This window comes from Neomonachus schauinslandi, chromosome 2 (genome assembly GCF_002201575.2).
Source record: "Neomonachus schauinslandi chromosome 2, ASM220157v2, whole genome shotgun sequence".
Lineage (NCBI taxonomy): Eukaryota > Metazoa > Chordata > Mammalia > Carnivora > Phocidae > Neomonachus > Neomonachus schauinslandi.
Window position 1 is genome coordinate 32,690,002 of NC_058404.1, and position 16,384 is coordinate 32,706,385.

Consider the following 16,384-nt stretch of genomic DNA (forward strand, 5'->3'; position numbering starts at 1 on the left):
AGTTTATAGCAACTGAAGACAGAGATATACATTACAGGTATAGTATCCTTCTTAAAAAAAAAAAAAAAGGATTTGGCATAATCAAGGCAAAGGAGGAAGACAAATCAAATCTTGGTGTCACCAAAGTTTCTGCTTTTGTGCTCCCAGGGTTGGGATCTTGTATACTCCTTGTGTTGGGAGAGACTGAGTCACAAACAAAGCAGCCCCATTTATCTTGGTGTGAAAACTTCAAAGGAAGTCTCTGAAATCTGGGAGAGGACAACAAAGGGAACAGCATTTGCCATGTGGGCAAAAGCCTGTAAAACAATGGGAGAATATGAAAGGCTTATATATCTTATATTCAATTAGTCCAACTGGAAAGGACTCAAGTACCAGTGGCTCAGTGAGGCACTGTGTTTTATTGTCAGATGTTTCTGGCTTAGATTTTGTCCAGTAATGAACTCAAAATGGCAGAATTCCATTGGGTAAACTCCAAATGAAAGCTAGGAAGAACACTGAAAAATGGCCAGATATTTTTTTATACCACTCCTAGGAAATCCTATATCCATTCTCATAGAAAGACCTCTTGATAAGTAGTGCAAGCCAATTTAACACTGTGCCCTCTTGTAATTTTGCAATGTTCTGTTTTGCTATTGCTTCCCCCTTTTAATTCCCCTAGCATTGCTAGGCAACTCCATGTCTTGCAGATAGCAGCGCTGATTACATTCTCTGTTTCCATGTAAAAGTCTCCCCTCTCCACTTAAAAAAAAAAAAAAAGGAAAAAGAACAAAAAAGACCAATAAAAGTCACAAATTTCAAAGGAACTGGGAAGAACAAAAATTCATAACTGACAAAACCAGAAGAGATTATATACCAATTTTTTGTTGAGAAAGAATTTAAATTTTAGCAGCTACCTTTTTGAAAAGAATTTAATCAGCCCAACCTTTTCTTCCAAGTCATTTTGATTGAATCAATAGGAAAAAAAAAATGTGTCTCTCCCTAAACAGTTTTCTTCTGTACATAATGAAAATCGCTGTCTACTGCACACTGCAATTATGTTTCCTAAGGTCTGTATTAATAGAGGAATAGTGGAAAATGGAGCAAGATGAGTGGAGATGGTGTACGCCAAACCAATACATAAGTGCAATTAAGGCTGGAAACAAAATGGCCTCCGGTATTGAAAAATAGATGCATTACCTCCCTTGGGTTCTTCAATGCCAAGCTCAAGCACAGGGCTTGACTTAATGGCTTTGGATTGGGTCTGCAAAATAACTCTTGCCAGTCCAGTAGGAGGGAAGGATGCCAAGAGGCCAAGGACAGCAGGACCACATTTGAGCAGAGGTAGAGAATTGTCTGTGTTCTTTTAGGAAGTTGGTTGTAACTGCTTATGTATCTTCGGCCAACATATTCTCTATTTCAGCACTCCCAGAGAATTTTTATATCCTTATTGCTTAACGTTTTTTTTTTTCCTTCAGAGTACTAATGGGAAATGCATAAGACCTGGGAGTGTTTGGAGGAGACACAGAATCTTTTGTATTTCCAAATTGGAAGCAATAAGTCCTTGCAGTTGTTAAAGGCTGCAAACTGACTTTGGTCTTTCTGGTAATTTGGCCCCGTCATCTAAGAGTTCAAATAAGAAGAATAAAGATTGTTTGTTTTCACGCAATTTAGCTTGGAAAACCCAGAGCTAGAGTTCTTTCCTGCAAAAGGCACAATTTATTTGACATGAGTTACTGTGTTTGCACAGACATGGCTATACCTCTTAGTAATGTACACTTTCAGTTCTGTGCACAAGCCAAGGGGTCCTCTTTCACTTGTTCTGCCTCATTTCATTTGGAAATATGGGAACTCTTCTTCCTGGTGTTTTTCCTCTGTAAACATCTGGAGTTGAGAGGTAATCCCAACCCGGCGAATCGCACCCCTGAGAAACAGGCGGAGGGTTCAGTACCAGAGAAATTAAGAGATTTAACGTAACAAACAGGCAGACGCACACACAAACACACCCCGAAAAAAAAAAAAAAAACTAACAACAAGAACCAGTAAAACCCATCCTTGGCAATCAAGGTAATGTAGCCTGTGGGAAGCTTGAGTTATCAATAAGCTAAACCACTTCTTTATTGTTTAATAAAAACAGGAGTTCCCTTAACAACGCTCCATGGCTCTTATCTTATTCTACCTTGGAGATATTGAACTCTAATGAGTGAAATAATGCGTATTCCGATGTGTTATGGGAAAAGTCTCAACTCCGGTAAACTAATATTTTTCTTCTTAAAGAATATCATTTCAGGGCTTTCATTGTGTGTGATTTCTTTTTTAAACAACTGGAGTCCCTCTCTGGGGATAAAAGGTTAATGGATTGTGTTGAGCAAAGGGAGAAGAGTAGAAATAAAAATGTATTAAATCTTTAAAGTTTGTATCCAAGAATTTTGCTGTGCTAGTGATGGGGATTTGGATATAGTTTCTTTCCAGAAAACCATTAATTTGAAGTTACCTTCGATGAGTCACAAATCACCAAGGTACATTTGGGAAGCATATATTTTAGTTCACGTAACACAGAAATAATCAATCTCTTAGGTGTTCCATTGACAGTTTGTGGGTTTAAAACTCACCTTTATAGAAATGTTCCTCCATCCCACCCCAGATTTCATCTTGTTCATCACTCTGCTTCTCAGAGAAGGCTGACCTATTCTTAAAAGGTTTTCAGGAAAATAGTATGAATTCTTTCCATAAACTTGTGACAGAATATGAAGACCTTGTTTCTTGTGTCCAGTTTAACCTTAGCTACAAAAAGTTGGAGACTGTTTACACTCACTCCATCCTTAGCAGAGACGGAAAGCAGCTCGCCATTTATGTAATTTTTAATAACAGTTCCTGATAGGGACCAGAAATTAGTTGAAAACACTAAATTTTTTACCAGTGCCTTTGGACTTTTCCCATTTTTTTCTATTCATACAACACTCAGAAGTATGTTTTAAGTAGGAATGATAAGAATCTAAAAGAAAACCTGAAGACAGTAGTGGTTAAGAGCATGGGTAATCAGTGTTAGAGGGCACCATGTTTGTTTGAAATCTGGCTCTCTCTTTGCAGACTCTTTTTGTACATATGTTACCCAACTGCCTTCTACCTCAGTTTCCCCAAGTGTAAAAGAGCCATAATTTTATCTACCCCAAGGAATTGCTATGAGGATTACAGAGTCTGAGGGCTTGACGTCTAGCAAGTTGGTCAATCAAGGTTAGCCTTCAAAAGGATAAGTCTAAAATGGCTTATTATTCCTTTTTTTTTTTTTAAGTGGAGCAAGTGACTGTTAATTACACCTCCAAAAACAAATAGAAAATTGTGAACTTTTATAATTCCAAAAAGACAAAAGAGCTGATAATATTAAGAGGCAAATGTCGGTCTTTCAGAGAGGAACTTGTTCCTGGCTTGCGATTCATTGCTTCGGTTTGCATTCAGGCTTTATGTTATTCTCCAAGCCAATGCTAGCACTGTGGGAGGTAGAAGTTGTATGATACAGACCCTGACCTCAAGGCATGATCTACTCACAGCAGGTAATTTGAGTGACTGCTGGAAAGGAAAGTCACTGATGGGACGGCAAGGTTGGAAATCATGACTGTTGCCCACAAAGCTGTGAGTGTGATGTCTGAGTGAGTCATTCAGGGTAATAACCCTACTGTGTCTACTCCGGGCTCTTGAGTTTCCCTCTCTTTGCTATCAGACAACACTATCAAGTTAATTTGCTTTCCTCTGCCAGACACCTCTGTGCTGATTAATTCTAATCTCTGGTGTGGAAGAAACTGGAGAGCTTGAGTGTATTCTGAGTTTCTGTACTTAACACTGAACTTGTGGTGCTTCTGAGGAATACGTGGAGTAGTTATTATCTTGGGGAAACTAAAGAGTATTCATTAGGCATCACGCACATTCAAAGGATTACTATTTTTTTTTATTAAAATACATTTTAATCTTGTTGCTAGGATGAAGTGGCAAAAGACATTTAGCCCTAATTAAGCATCTGCCAGTAAAATGAAATATGGTCCTACCTTTTATTTTTATTTTTTTTAAAGATTTTATTTATTTATTTGACAGAGAGAGAGATAGCGAGAGAGGGAACACAAGCAGGGGGAGTGGGAGAGGGAGAAGCAGGCTTCCCTCTGAGCAGGGAGCCTGATGCAGGGCTCAATTCCAGGACCCTGGGATCGTGACCCAAGCCAAAGGCAGTCGCTTAATGACTGAGCCACCCAGGTGCCCCTGGTCCTACCTTTTAATTATCTACATTTAACTTCCTATTTTCAATAGTGTGTTGGCCTGAAGATATCTTATCTAAATCCCCAAAGAAATGGAGGCACACTTCCGTGGAAATGCTTCCCTAGTATTTCAGACTTTTGAGACTTCAAATACGTGTCCCGATTTAGGTGTCCTTACGAGAGCCTTGCTTTAGATGTCATCCTAACTAGGTAAGGGGAGAGACTTCAAGTCGCCGGTGGAATGAAGCTCCTGTTGCTTCGAAGAGGTAGGAAGCCACTCCCATGTGGTCCTGAGCCATCTGCACTCCCGTCATGGTGGTTTTCATGCCGCATTGTTGGGGCAGGTTGAGAGGTCTCCTGCAATAGCCTGTAAGCTCCTTCAGGGCAAGAATCTTGAGCATCTAATCTTAAAAAAAAAGGGGGGGCGAGAGCGGGGTGCACATGCATTGCCTCAGTCAGTTAAGCATCTGCCTTCAGCTCTGGTCATGATCGCGAGTTCCTCATCGGGCTCCCTGCTCGGCGGGGAGTCTGCTTCTCCCTCTCCTCCCCACTTGTGCTCTCTCACGCGATCTCTGTCACTATCTCTCAAATAAATAAATGAAATCTTTAAAAAAAAGAACCTTGAGGGCGCCTGGGTGGCTCAGATGGTTAAGCGTCTGCCTTCGGCTCAGGTCATGATCCCAGGGTCCTGGGATCGAGTCCCGCATCGGGCTCTCTGCTCCTTGGGAGCCTGCTTCTCCCTCTGCCTCCCTCTCTCTCTCTGTCTCTCATGAATAAATAAATAAAATCTTTAAAAAAAAAAAAAAAATAAAATAAAAAAAATAAAAAAAAGAACCTTGAGCATCTACTTTGTCATGGTCTCCTCAGCCCCTAGCAGAGTGGCAGGCACGTTTGATGCGCTGGGTTATTGTTTTCAAATAATGTATGTTGCAAACTGTGTAACATCTTTGATGTATTTCCTATGATGTGGGACCTGCGGCAGGATAAGAATAGAAACAACAATAATGTGGTGTTAGGATGAAATAAGGTCATGCATGTGATGGCACTAATAAAGTAAAGGGCTATAGAATGGTAGAATAATCAGTAATGATAATAGCAATGTTATTCAAAATATGGGGAAGCTTCTCATTGTGGAAGCCTGTTTTCGAGGCTCCAGCCCTGGATGAGGAAGAGGCACATGAAAAGCATTCCCTTCTAGAAATGGTGGATCCCTTCCTCCAGCAGAATGGTTGTTTTCTGTCTTCTCAGGAGACTGTGGAGTAAGGACGGACTGTCTCAGAGCCAAATACAGGCATCAGAGGGGACTGAGACACCTTGGCAAATGATGGTTCATCAGAGCAGGTTCCTGAATAGGAGATGGTTGCTTTTCAGGAGGAGTTTGATTTTTTCTTTTCCTCTCCTAAAGAAATGAGGAAGGCCCTATGCTACTCATGAAGCTATACTGGAAAGAGTTTTTTGGAGCTTTGTCTATGGAAAGCAATTCTCTTGGTAAATCCCCAATTGCGAAACATTACAACGTGGAAAACGAAGCACGGGGTTGGTCAAACGCTGAGCTACCCTGGCCCAGGGAAAGGACCACAGAGCCTCGGATGAGAAAACAATTCACCAAGACTGGTTTGCTAGTTTCTGACTTTGTCCGGGTGGTTTTGGGATATGAACAGTATCTCTGAGGAGGAAGAGGGATCCTTAACCTCCCGTCTTGAATCTAGTCTTATCCAGTGTAGTTAAGCCAAGCATCCAGCTACAGAGGGACCTCCAAATGATTGAAGGACAGGAAGCTGTGAGGGGTGGCAAGCATCGGAGAGCTGGGTCGAATTCCTCCCTAAGTGCCCATCACTAGGTGTATGTGAGAGCAGGTTGGCAACCGTCACAACAGCAGGATGCTGCCACTGGGCTTTGTGGAAGTGTGATAATGAGCAGTAGATAAAAGGCGTGGGACAGCTGTTAGGCACCGGGCTGCAGTTGGCATGGTGCTGAATGTTCTTTCTTTTCTACGCAGCAAGTTAAGACTAAGGCTATAGAGCCCTTTTCTTAAAAGTTGGCCAGGAATAAATGATTTTCCTTCTTTTTCTTGCAACATCTCCCTTCCTGCTGTCTTCTGTATTTCTCTTCTTGCAACGCTAAAGCGCATACCTTCAATTAGTTTGAAAATTCTGTAACTTTTAGTCTCCCAACAGGATTAGACCTGCTAAGAGTAACTAGTGTTTTCTATCTGATAAATAAGGGGATTACAGCAATAACTGCTGTCAGCATTTTTCTCATTTAAACAAATAAAGCTGACAAATGATGAAGTTCTTTGCTGCTCTGTTATGTTTAGTACATGCAGAGCAATTATTCATCTGCTGCCAACATTAGTCTCCATACAGCGGAACCATCCAACAGCGTAGAAAGCTTATTAGCATATCAGTCCCATAGTCATATTTTTATATTCTGGAAGACTCTAGTCCATAACAAAGGCCGACGGTTATAATTTACACAATAATTTAAAGGGTTGGACTTTTCCGTGCTTATTAGAGTTACACAAGTTATCAGGTACAGTGGTACTCTTATTTATGTGACGTCATCTTCTGTTTGCCTGGGATTTTTGCTCCTTGCTAGCATTTCCTACGAACAAGTTAGCTGCCTTCTCTGGAGATGTCGGAGGGGATGGCCATCTCTGCAACACTGTTGGATGAACCACAGTGGAGGGGAGTGGGTGGAGGTTTCCTTAAATAGAGCTGTCTCCGTGGATGTTTGTCACGCGCACACTTGTGTGTGCGTGTGTGTGCGTGTGTATGTGTATCACTAGACAGCTGTAATGGAGATTTGAGAGGGAATACACTACTTAAAAATTTTTTATTCAATAGAATTATTTCTTGTTACGGTAGAGATAAGTATAATAGATAGAAAGTATTCATGGTTTTCCAGGAGTTCTCTTAGAGGGAATGATTTGACAAGACTGAAGGCTTCCTATGGGAAGAAGGCCTAATCCAGACAGATAGTGTATTTGGGGGTGTGGGGGTGGTGATGTCACTTGTGGCCTTTTAAAGAAGCCTGCCACCCTGATGCTCCCTGCAGGGAAAATATACTGTGTTTAGAAATAGGTGGTTTATATTCACTTGGCTTCTCCAGTCCCCTGGGAGAGCGTCTGTGAAGGACTTGTAACTGAGCCATCCTAACGTTGAAACTGTGACTTCAACATCGGGCTTTCACCTGCAGTTAGTCTAAAGGAGGGGGTAAAGTCAGGTAGGACCTTCACGGTGACGGTCCGTGGTCTACAGTTTATGCTTCCCAAAACAAATATGCAGCTGTCTGTCTCTGTGTCCGTGTGTCCGTGTTTAGTTTCTGTATTTGATGCTCTGACATCTTGGGGTCTTGCTGCCCCTGGAGGGACTGTCCTGCCAGAGGGCTGGCTGATTCCCAGAGAAAGCCAACAATAGGCTTGTGAGAGTGCCTTTCATGTGCAAACCAGCCAATCCAGAGCCCATCCCCCTAGCCTCTTCTTTTATTAAGCTCTTGGACTGCGGGGCAATAGGCCCCTATGCTTGCATCAGAACCAGGAACCTGACAACTAGGGACAGCCATTATGTCCCAGAGCCCACTGAAATTATTCAAACTAGTCAATTCTAAGCCTGTTTACCCGGCCACTTTCCGTGGAAACCACAGTAAAGGCTCTTGCCCCCAATTTCCCCATACACCTCTGCCTCCTAGCATCCCCCAGGTGGTCCTGCGTGGTGTGTTGTGCCTGTTTTTTCTAGTGCTTTCTGAGTGTAAAGGTCTCCTTTCAGGTGTTTCTGTTTCGTGTGCATCTTACCATACCTCAGTAAAACAAAATCTGGGTGTACTCTTAAAACACCATGGTGCTCATCTAAAACTAATGAGGTAATGTATGGGGATTAACATAAGAATTAAAAAAAAAACAAAACACCATGGTGCCTAGATGAAATCATAGCAAGTTTTGACGTTTGGATGTGGAAACTCCCTATGTCATAAGCTTGATCATCCTGAACCATTTTGTGGTGGTGTTTGTCTCCATTTCCAATCTAGAGGAAGCTGATAACTTAGATGTCCTCATAAGATGGATAAAGAATAAATACATAGAATAGAACTGAATAGGCCCACCTTAGCTTGAACACATTTCTAGATTTTTTTTTAAATTTTATTTTATTATGTTATGTTAATCACCATACAGTACATCATTAGTTTTAGATGAAGTGTTCCACGATTCATTGTTTGCACTTAACACCCAGTGCTCCATGCAGAACGTGCCCTCCTCAGTACCCACCACCAGGCTAACCCATCCCCCCACCCCCTCCCCTCTAGAACCCTGTTTGTTTTTCAGAGTCCATAGTCTCTCATGGTTCGTCTCCCCCTCTGATTTCCCCCCCTTCATTTTCCCTTCCTACCACATTTCTAGATTTTTAAAAATTTATTTGAAGGGGGGTACACCTGGGTGGCTCCGTCGTTAAGCATCTGCCTTCGGCTCAGGTCATGATCCCAGGGTCCTGGGACCGAGCCCCGCATCGGGCTCCCTGCTCAGCAGGGAGCCTGCTTCTCCCTCTCCCACTCCCCCTGCTTGTGTTCCCTCTCTGGTGGTCTCTCTCTTTCTGTCAAATAAATAAATAAAATCTTTAAAAGAAAAAAAGAGAGAGAGAGTACAAACAAGTGGGAGAGGAACAGAGGGACAAGCAGACCTCTTAAGCTTATAATTGAATGCTTCTCTGAGAGACCCCTGATTCCTAAATGGTGGGCATATTCTGTCTCAGTAGGTCCCTTGGTCCTGTGACAGGATCTCTGACACCTGGATGTATTGATTTGGTGTTCTCTCTCTTCCCTTCCACTAGTCAAAGTAAATCATACACCATTTGCCTCAAATCAAAGAGAAAAATAGAACATAAGCCCACTGCTCTACAGCCCAGTTCCTTACTTTTGTTTATTTCAACTTATTTTCAAATCCCCAGCATGTGTGGCCGAGCTCTGGTCTGCTTTCTGTCCTAAGCATTCCTGTTTTGTCCGGTGGCTTAATTTTGATTCTCCTTGTCTCTTTCACCTGCCAACCCCACCTCCTCCTAACCCTTATCCTCCCACTCAGACTTTGTATTTCTTTAAGTGCAAAGACGAAAACACCACCGTCCATCAAAACCCCTCTAAGGCTTCTTTCCTCTTCAGTGTGGCGCACAGCTTTGGGGACACCCACATCTCTGCCAGGGAAAAAAGTATACTTCTGCCCTGGCCCAAACAGGGAAACGTGGATTATCAACTGTCATCAAGATGATTTTCTATATGTGGTCCCTCTTCAAAATTGAGAGAATGTAACTCCAGTTGCACACTGGTGATTTATGTGGTCATAAAACTCTCTTTCATCACACACTGTAAGTAACATGCTATGGACTGGGGAGAAGGAAATGTCTTCCCAACCTTGACTAATCCAACACCTCTGTTCTTGTTCTTTAAATGCTCTCACCACCCAAGATAGAATCCCATTCCACCTCCTCCCTCAGGAGCCCCTGGCTCATTTAGTTATACTGATGATTCTGTCCTGTGAATTTCTTTTGAATTTAAAGGAAAAAGCATAATCATGCACTTAATATTTCTTTAAATGGTCCCTGCGTTAGTCTTATTTGCATAATGAAGTGTAAGTACCTAAAATACAGGGACAGAATTTTAGTTTTTGAGACGGACCTGCGCATGGTGCTGGTTTTGCTGGAAGACAGATCTAGGTTCAAACCGCAGATCTTCCATTATCAGACCGTGTAACTGTGGACAAATGAATTCGTCTCTCTAAGACGGTTTTTCTGTGTGCATAGTGGGGATGCGATAGTTTTTCCTGCATCAGCGTGTTGTGAAAACGTAGTGAGTGAGTAGATTAAAGGCTTATCGTGATGCTAAGTACGTAAGTGGAATTCAGTAGGCATGACCCCTTTTTCTCCCACACCACCTGTCCCAGAGCAAGGCACAGCCTCAGCATGTAGGGTGGACGGAGCGAGCACTCGGACTGTCAGGGCTGCTATATGGCTCATGATGATTGAACTGACATGGCTAGCGAGGGGTGTCCTCTTTCATCCTTGGCACTCTGTGCAAGGTGATCATTCTTCCCAAAGAAAGGAAGGCTGATAGTCCTTGGTCAGGGGTTTGGAAGAAACTCACACTCCCTTGTAAGAAAAACCCAGCACATTTTCTGTTAGGAGGATGCAAAGTAATGAATAATAATAATAAACATTAAGAGGTGGCTGTCTTAGTTTTATCTTATTTTGCAGATGCCTCAGCTCCTCTTTCAATAAGAGCCTCTCCTTCCTTTCCTTCCAGATGGCTACGGCTAGAGGAGCTTTCCTGGGCTCTCTTGTCAGGGCTTTGAGACTAACGTAGTTCAATTTGTCTGCATTGCATTTGTTGTCTGAAGCTTTTGAAGCCAAGGCTTGGCCTTTCCTCGATTTTCCTGCCTGTTCACACATGATCATGGTTCCCTCTTTCTCCTAAGCCACACTGCTAGACCCTTGCCCACGGCCATATCCAGGGGGAGGGCCATGTAGAACCACCTGGAACTACGTCTCTGGGGTCCGTGTGTTGAGGCCTCTTTACCTTCTAGAATCCCAGAAGTTAATTGTGATACTACATTCGTCATAGTAGGTTTTACCCCAAGGAAGACCAAGAAAGAGCACCAATCAAGGTCCTGTGAAAATTATACTGTATTGGAGCCACGTTGGTGGGTAATACTTAACACTCATGCTTTCCAGCCTACTCAGCTGTTGGAATTTAATTGGCAGCAATATATTATTGCCAGAGTAATTAAAACCTCGCCTTGATTAAAAACAGAATTGTTTAATTAACAAGAAAAGGTTTGGCTCGCCTTAACTTCCTGTTTGAAAAATACAAGTGGCCTCAGTGGATCTGCTCTGTCTCCCCATCAGGCTTGAAGGTCCGGGAGGTGTTTATCAACGTCACCAGACAGCAGGTAGAGGACTTCCACGGGCCCGAGGACTTCTGGTGCCAGTGTGTGGCCTGGAGCCACCTGGGGACCTCCAAAAGCAGGAAGGCCTCCGTGCGCATAGCTTGTGAGTACATGAGGGGGGATGGTCTCGTCTGGTAGGAATGCAGGCCAGAGTTCAGTAGAGCCCAAGAGGGGCTTGGGATGCGCCGGGGGCTTCTGTAGACTCGAGACCAATGGACATCAAGAAACTATCACAACCATCTCTGTCTCTGCTAAATTTACTGTTTTAAAGTTGTATTTTAAGTGTTTGATACTTTCCTCTGGCATGCAATCAGCCAATCAGTTAGGCTAAGCGATTCTGCCTAGACCGTCAGAGTGCAGGTGTCTTGACAATGCCAGGGAAATCGGTTCCTGAGAGAAAGAAACCCAGGTGAATGGTTTCTGCTGTTCGTTGTCAGTGACGCAGTTCAAGGGGCATTGATGGAAAAAGGTGAGCAGTGACTGTTTACTGCTCTTTCCAGCAAATCTGCAAAAATAAGACATTAAAGATTAAGGGATTTTTTTTTAAGATTCTATTTATTTGAGAGAGAGAATGAGAGAGAGAGAGAGCACATGAGAGGGGGGAGGGTCAGAGGGAGAAGCAGACTCCCCGCTGAGCAGGGAGCCCGATGCGGGACTTGATCCTGGGACTCCAGGATCATGACCTGTGCTGAAGGCAGTCGCTTAACCAACTGAACCACCCAGGCGCCCAAGATTAAGGGATTTTTGTAGCCTACTATTGAACCTCTTGCTTCTGAATCTTAAAACATGGAAATGGGTTTTAAAACTGCATGTGTTTGACCCACGGAGAACTCCAAAAAAGACACTTGGTGGGGGTGCGGGGGGCGGGGGAAGAAGAAGAAAATTGCTTTTCAGGAGAGTCCCAAGATTTCTTCATCATATTTCAGCATCAGTGTTTTTATCATCTCAAACATATTTAGAAGTACAGAAACTTCCTTTCTCCTCCCTTAAAATGTCTTCATTCCCCTACTCCCATTCTCCCACCCTGATGGGTCCCCATAAAACCTCCTTTGTGAGCCCAGGAGTGTAAAAGCTCCTCCGGAAAGAAATTGAGAGAAGGAGGGCAGACTTGGTTATTGAAGTTTTATTCAAATGCTGCCTTTTGAGAGTGCCATAAAGAATACGGGACAAGGGGGATTTATTTGAGGACTCAAGGAATTCATAGCAGATGTCGATGGTTTAGGGGTTGAGAATAGGAATGAATTGCTATTTGCAGAGACATTTATGTTTCTTGGGATATGAAATCTTCTTCTCAAAATATGCATTTCACCTTCACTATACTGGCAATTTGGGAGGCCCTTTCCTGGATGTTGACTGAGCCCTAGTAGGCCAAGGAGAAGAGGTCATTGCGTCAACTGTGCTCTTGATGGAAGAGCCATGGGAAACCATTTTCCTATAGTTATTTAGTTAATTTTAGCCAACAAATATTTTATGACTCGAAAGTAGCGGTCAGCTGAAAGGGAATAATATGTTCAGTTTTTACTCTTCCTTCCTTAACACCACCGGCTCTGTGATCCCCACGTGGCTTGGCTAGGCTAGTCTTGGTATTTGGTCCTGGTCAGGGGGAAGTGGATTATCTTCCAAGTTCTCTCTCTCTCTCTCTCTCTCTGAAAAAAAGAGAGGCCAGACAGCACAGGGGATTGCAACATGACCTCCCTCCATGTGTGGCTTCTCCACATCACTTTTCCCGGTCCCCGCCTTCCTCCACATCTCTGAGGCCCACGTGACCTATTCTAGGATTTACTAGAAATAGCATCTCACTGATCTGTCACCTCCAGGCTCTCTCACCTCCACACCTGCTCGCTTCATTTCTGATTGTCACCTGCTTGCTAGAAAGCTCCAGGGGTTTTCCCCTCACTTACAAAGTTTGGCAAAGAATAGCTCCAGTTCTCCTTTGTTCATGTCCCATAACCTTTGATTATGTACACCATATCCTTCCAGGCACTTGGCTATTCTGAATATCAGCCTCACTCCTCTGAAGTGGGCCTTTGCGCCTATAATTTTCAGGGTCACCATGTGTACTGTGGTGGTTAAGAAGCCAAGGACTGCATTCCTCTCGGTTTCTGGTTCCACTAGTTGGTTTTGTGATGGTGGACAAGTTATTCATCTCTCGTGTCTTAATGTCTCTAAGGATAAAAGGGTGCCTACTTCAAGAGTTACAGGTATTGATAACTAGAAAGTATTTAAATCTCTACCTGGCACAGAGAGATTTATCAGCCTTATCAGTTATTAGCTGTTGTTTTATGACATAATTGAGCCTCCAAAGAACTGGCATCTCCTCAGTAGGTGTCTTACTACTGACTAAAACTGATTGTACTGAATTAAAATTGTAGTGCCTTAGCAAATTTTCTGCAGATTATGGCTATATGGACTCTAAAAATCCATTCTAGAGCAGCCTTATGATCCAACTCTGCCAAGCATGATAGGATCAAAGAACGTTACAAATGGAAAACCCTGTTCTATCATTTCCTGCCTTTTTAGAGTTGTCTGATACTTTTGTGGTAATAGTCTCATCATTCTCTTCAGGTATTAAAAAAATCATTTTGTCATTCTTGTATAGGATATGCACATGTGAATATGATAAGCATGTGATTTTTAAATTAAAAAATTATCATTAAAACCTGTATTATGCAATTAATGCAATTTCCTGTATTTAACACATTTTTAAAATTTTTTCCTATGTATCAAGTGACACATCCTTTATTTAAAATTATTTATGCAAGTCAAAACATGATTTGTCATTAAATATTGCATTTGACTTGGGGACCAGTATACATTAAAATGTAAATTGAAATTTAACTATGTTTAATGGCATCAAAAGTGGAGGGGAAAAACTGCCTTTAGGACCTTGCTTGAAATTCTTTTCATTTGCTTGTAGGGGGGAGAAAAGGTGCGGTCTCTCTCTCTCTCTCTCTCTCTCTTTTTAATAACTTTCATGTTTTGTTGAAATAAGATTTCTGGCTGCTATTTGCAAGTACTTCCCAGGAAATAACACATTGCACATGAGGATAGTCTTTATTCCCAATAAATGAAAAGCCAAATTGGATATAATTGTCACTGTGTTTCTTCTTTTTAAGATTGGTTTTTGAAGTACTAAAGACATCTTAATGTGCTAAATAAGGATTTTGATAGATGAATGTAGCTTATGAATCAGATGACAATTGTCTTGAGGGGACTTTGCAAAATTAGTATCATTTTTATATTATTCATTAAATTATTGTAGTTCAACATCAGAGCTCCTTATGCTTCCTACGTTTAACCGACGATGCATTCAGAATTTAACAATTTCAAAACTGCAACAAGCAAAACCTTCATGGCAATTGGGGCATTCAGCCAAGGGGTGTATTAACTGGAGTGCCTTGACGTGATCATATTAGGTAATCTCTGCAAGAATATCAGGAAGCTCACTGGCATGATATCACTTAGACATCATTTGATTTTAAAGGGAAACAGGATAAATACAATTATTTGATTTATTTAACTCGTATTTTTATTGACATGGACCCACGTGGGTTATCAGTTAAATGTGCAGATTCCTAGCTTCTACCCCAGGCCTGTTGGATCAGATTCTTGAGGAGGGACCGAGGAAGCTGTGTTTGTATGAAGTTATCCAGACAATTCTGTGATTAGGTAACCTTGGGACATCCTGCCCAGAGACAGTGCTTCTCAAACTTTAACATGCATGAAAATGGGGATCTTATTAAAATACAGATGATTCAATTAAAATGACTCAGTAAGTGCGGTCTGAGGTCTGAGATTCTATTATTTGTAAGAGTTCTTAGATGATGCTGCCAGTCAGTCCGTGGGCCATACTTTGAGTAGCAAGACCCTAAAAAAAAAAAAAAACCTTTATGAAGCACTATTTGGGAAATGTTGATTTAACCCATTTGTCCAACTGCATCCTTTCATGCCTTTATAAGTGATGTTCAGAAAAGTTAGGTTGGCTTGACTGAAGGTCCACCCAGCAGATGGCAGGTGTCGTGGAGCCAGATATCACACCATTTCACCCCTCCTCCCTGCTCTTGCTACTATGCCATGTTGATTCCTTTCAGATGGAATTGGAGAACCATCATAGAAAGAAAAGTTCACGTGCATTTAAGTGTTTCCTTAAGGAGAGCGGTGATTGCTTTTCCATTCTGTTTCTGAGTAAATTCTTCCTCATGGTAAAGTTATTGCATTTATTGAATATATGTCAGTGCATATAAGTTGTGTGTATTATATATACACACACGCATGTATGTGTGTACACACACACACACACACACACACACATATGAAGCCACAACACGTTGCTGCCTTCGCCTCGAGAAAACATTATGGGCTTTGTTTTAGTAGCCAAAGTGCCTGTCATCTTAAACTATTGTATTTTCCTTAATAATTCCACACTGTGTCAGGGAGATGTTGGCCTCCTTCCAAACGCCTGGGGCTGCAAATAGCTGAGGCCCCGTTTCAAAAGTGATCTTCTAAAGGTAAAAATAAATAAATAAAGCCACCCCCCCACACCACCCCCACCAGGTTGGCAGAAGCCCGTCTCCAGGGAGGGACTCCCATGGGCCTTCTCTCGTTTGTCTGATTCAATCCAGCTGGAGGTAGCCGGGCCGCTGCGGTATCTGTTACTTCTGCTGCTGGACCGTTGTCAAAACTAGGAATATTCAATTATCCCTAGTTGTTTACTTTCATGTGTGAACATTTGGCTGCTTAGCTATTGCTTTTCTTGCCCGCTTTTCTCCCTCTTCTTCATCGGCTTACCAGATGTTCTGCCAGTATCATTAACCCTTGGTTGGTCAATTGATGCTTGAGACGTGGGCCTTTTCTCGACTACAAGAGCTGGGGCTGGAAAGAGGGGAAGCCGGTGTCTGTTGAGTCACATAGCAAGCTGCCCCCCTGGAATGAAACACAGCAGGAAACCACTGTTTTGTTGATTTTTTTTTTAAAAAAAGATCTATAAAATATACATCCTGAATATAATTTAAATAGGCTGCTTCTAAAATATCTGTGCCGTTGTGCCAAGAATGAGTGGAAAGTTTAAAGGAAAACCTCATTTAAAAGCTAGGGAACTCTCTACCTAATTTTATAGGCACACAGTAAAAACAGTATTATTTTTATTTGTTTCTTTTTTGGGGGTGGTAGTTTCTTTTTGGAAACTACAGAATAGAGACAGCCAGTTAAACCTCCATTATGGATCTCAGCTCCATGG

The 16,384-nt window shown here is 42.1% G+C and overlaps 1 protein-coding gene across 1 annotated transcript in view; it reads left to right on the forward strand.

The window, feature by feature from the left end:
* Positions 1-16,384, forward strand: part of UNC5D (unc-5 netrin receptor D) — a 526,408-nt gene that overhangs the window by 295,116 nt on the left and 214,908 nt on the right. The window contains exon 3 of the mRNA XM_021681506.1: positions 11,108-11,251. Within this exon, the coding sequence (XP_021537181.1) occupies positions 11,108-11,251 (144 nt within the window). The remainder of the gene's footprint in view (positions 1-11,107; positions 11,252-16,384) is intronic.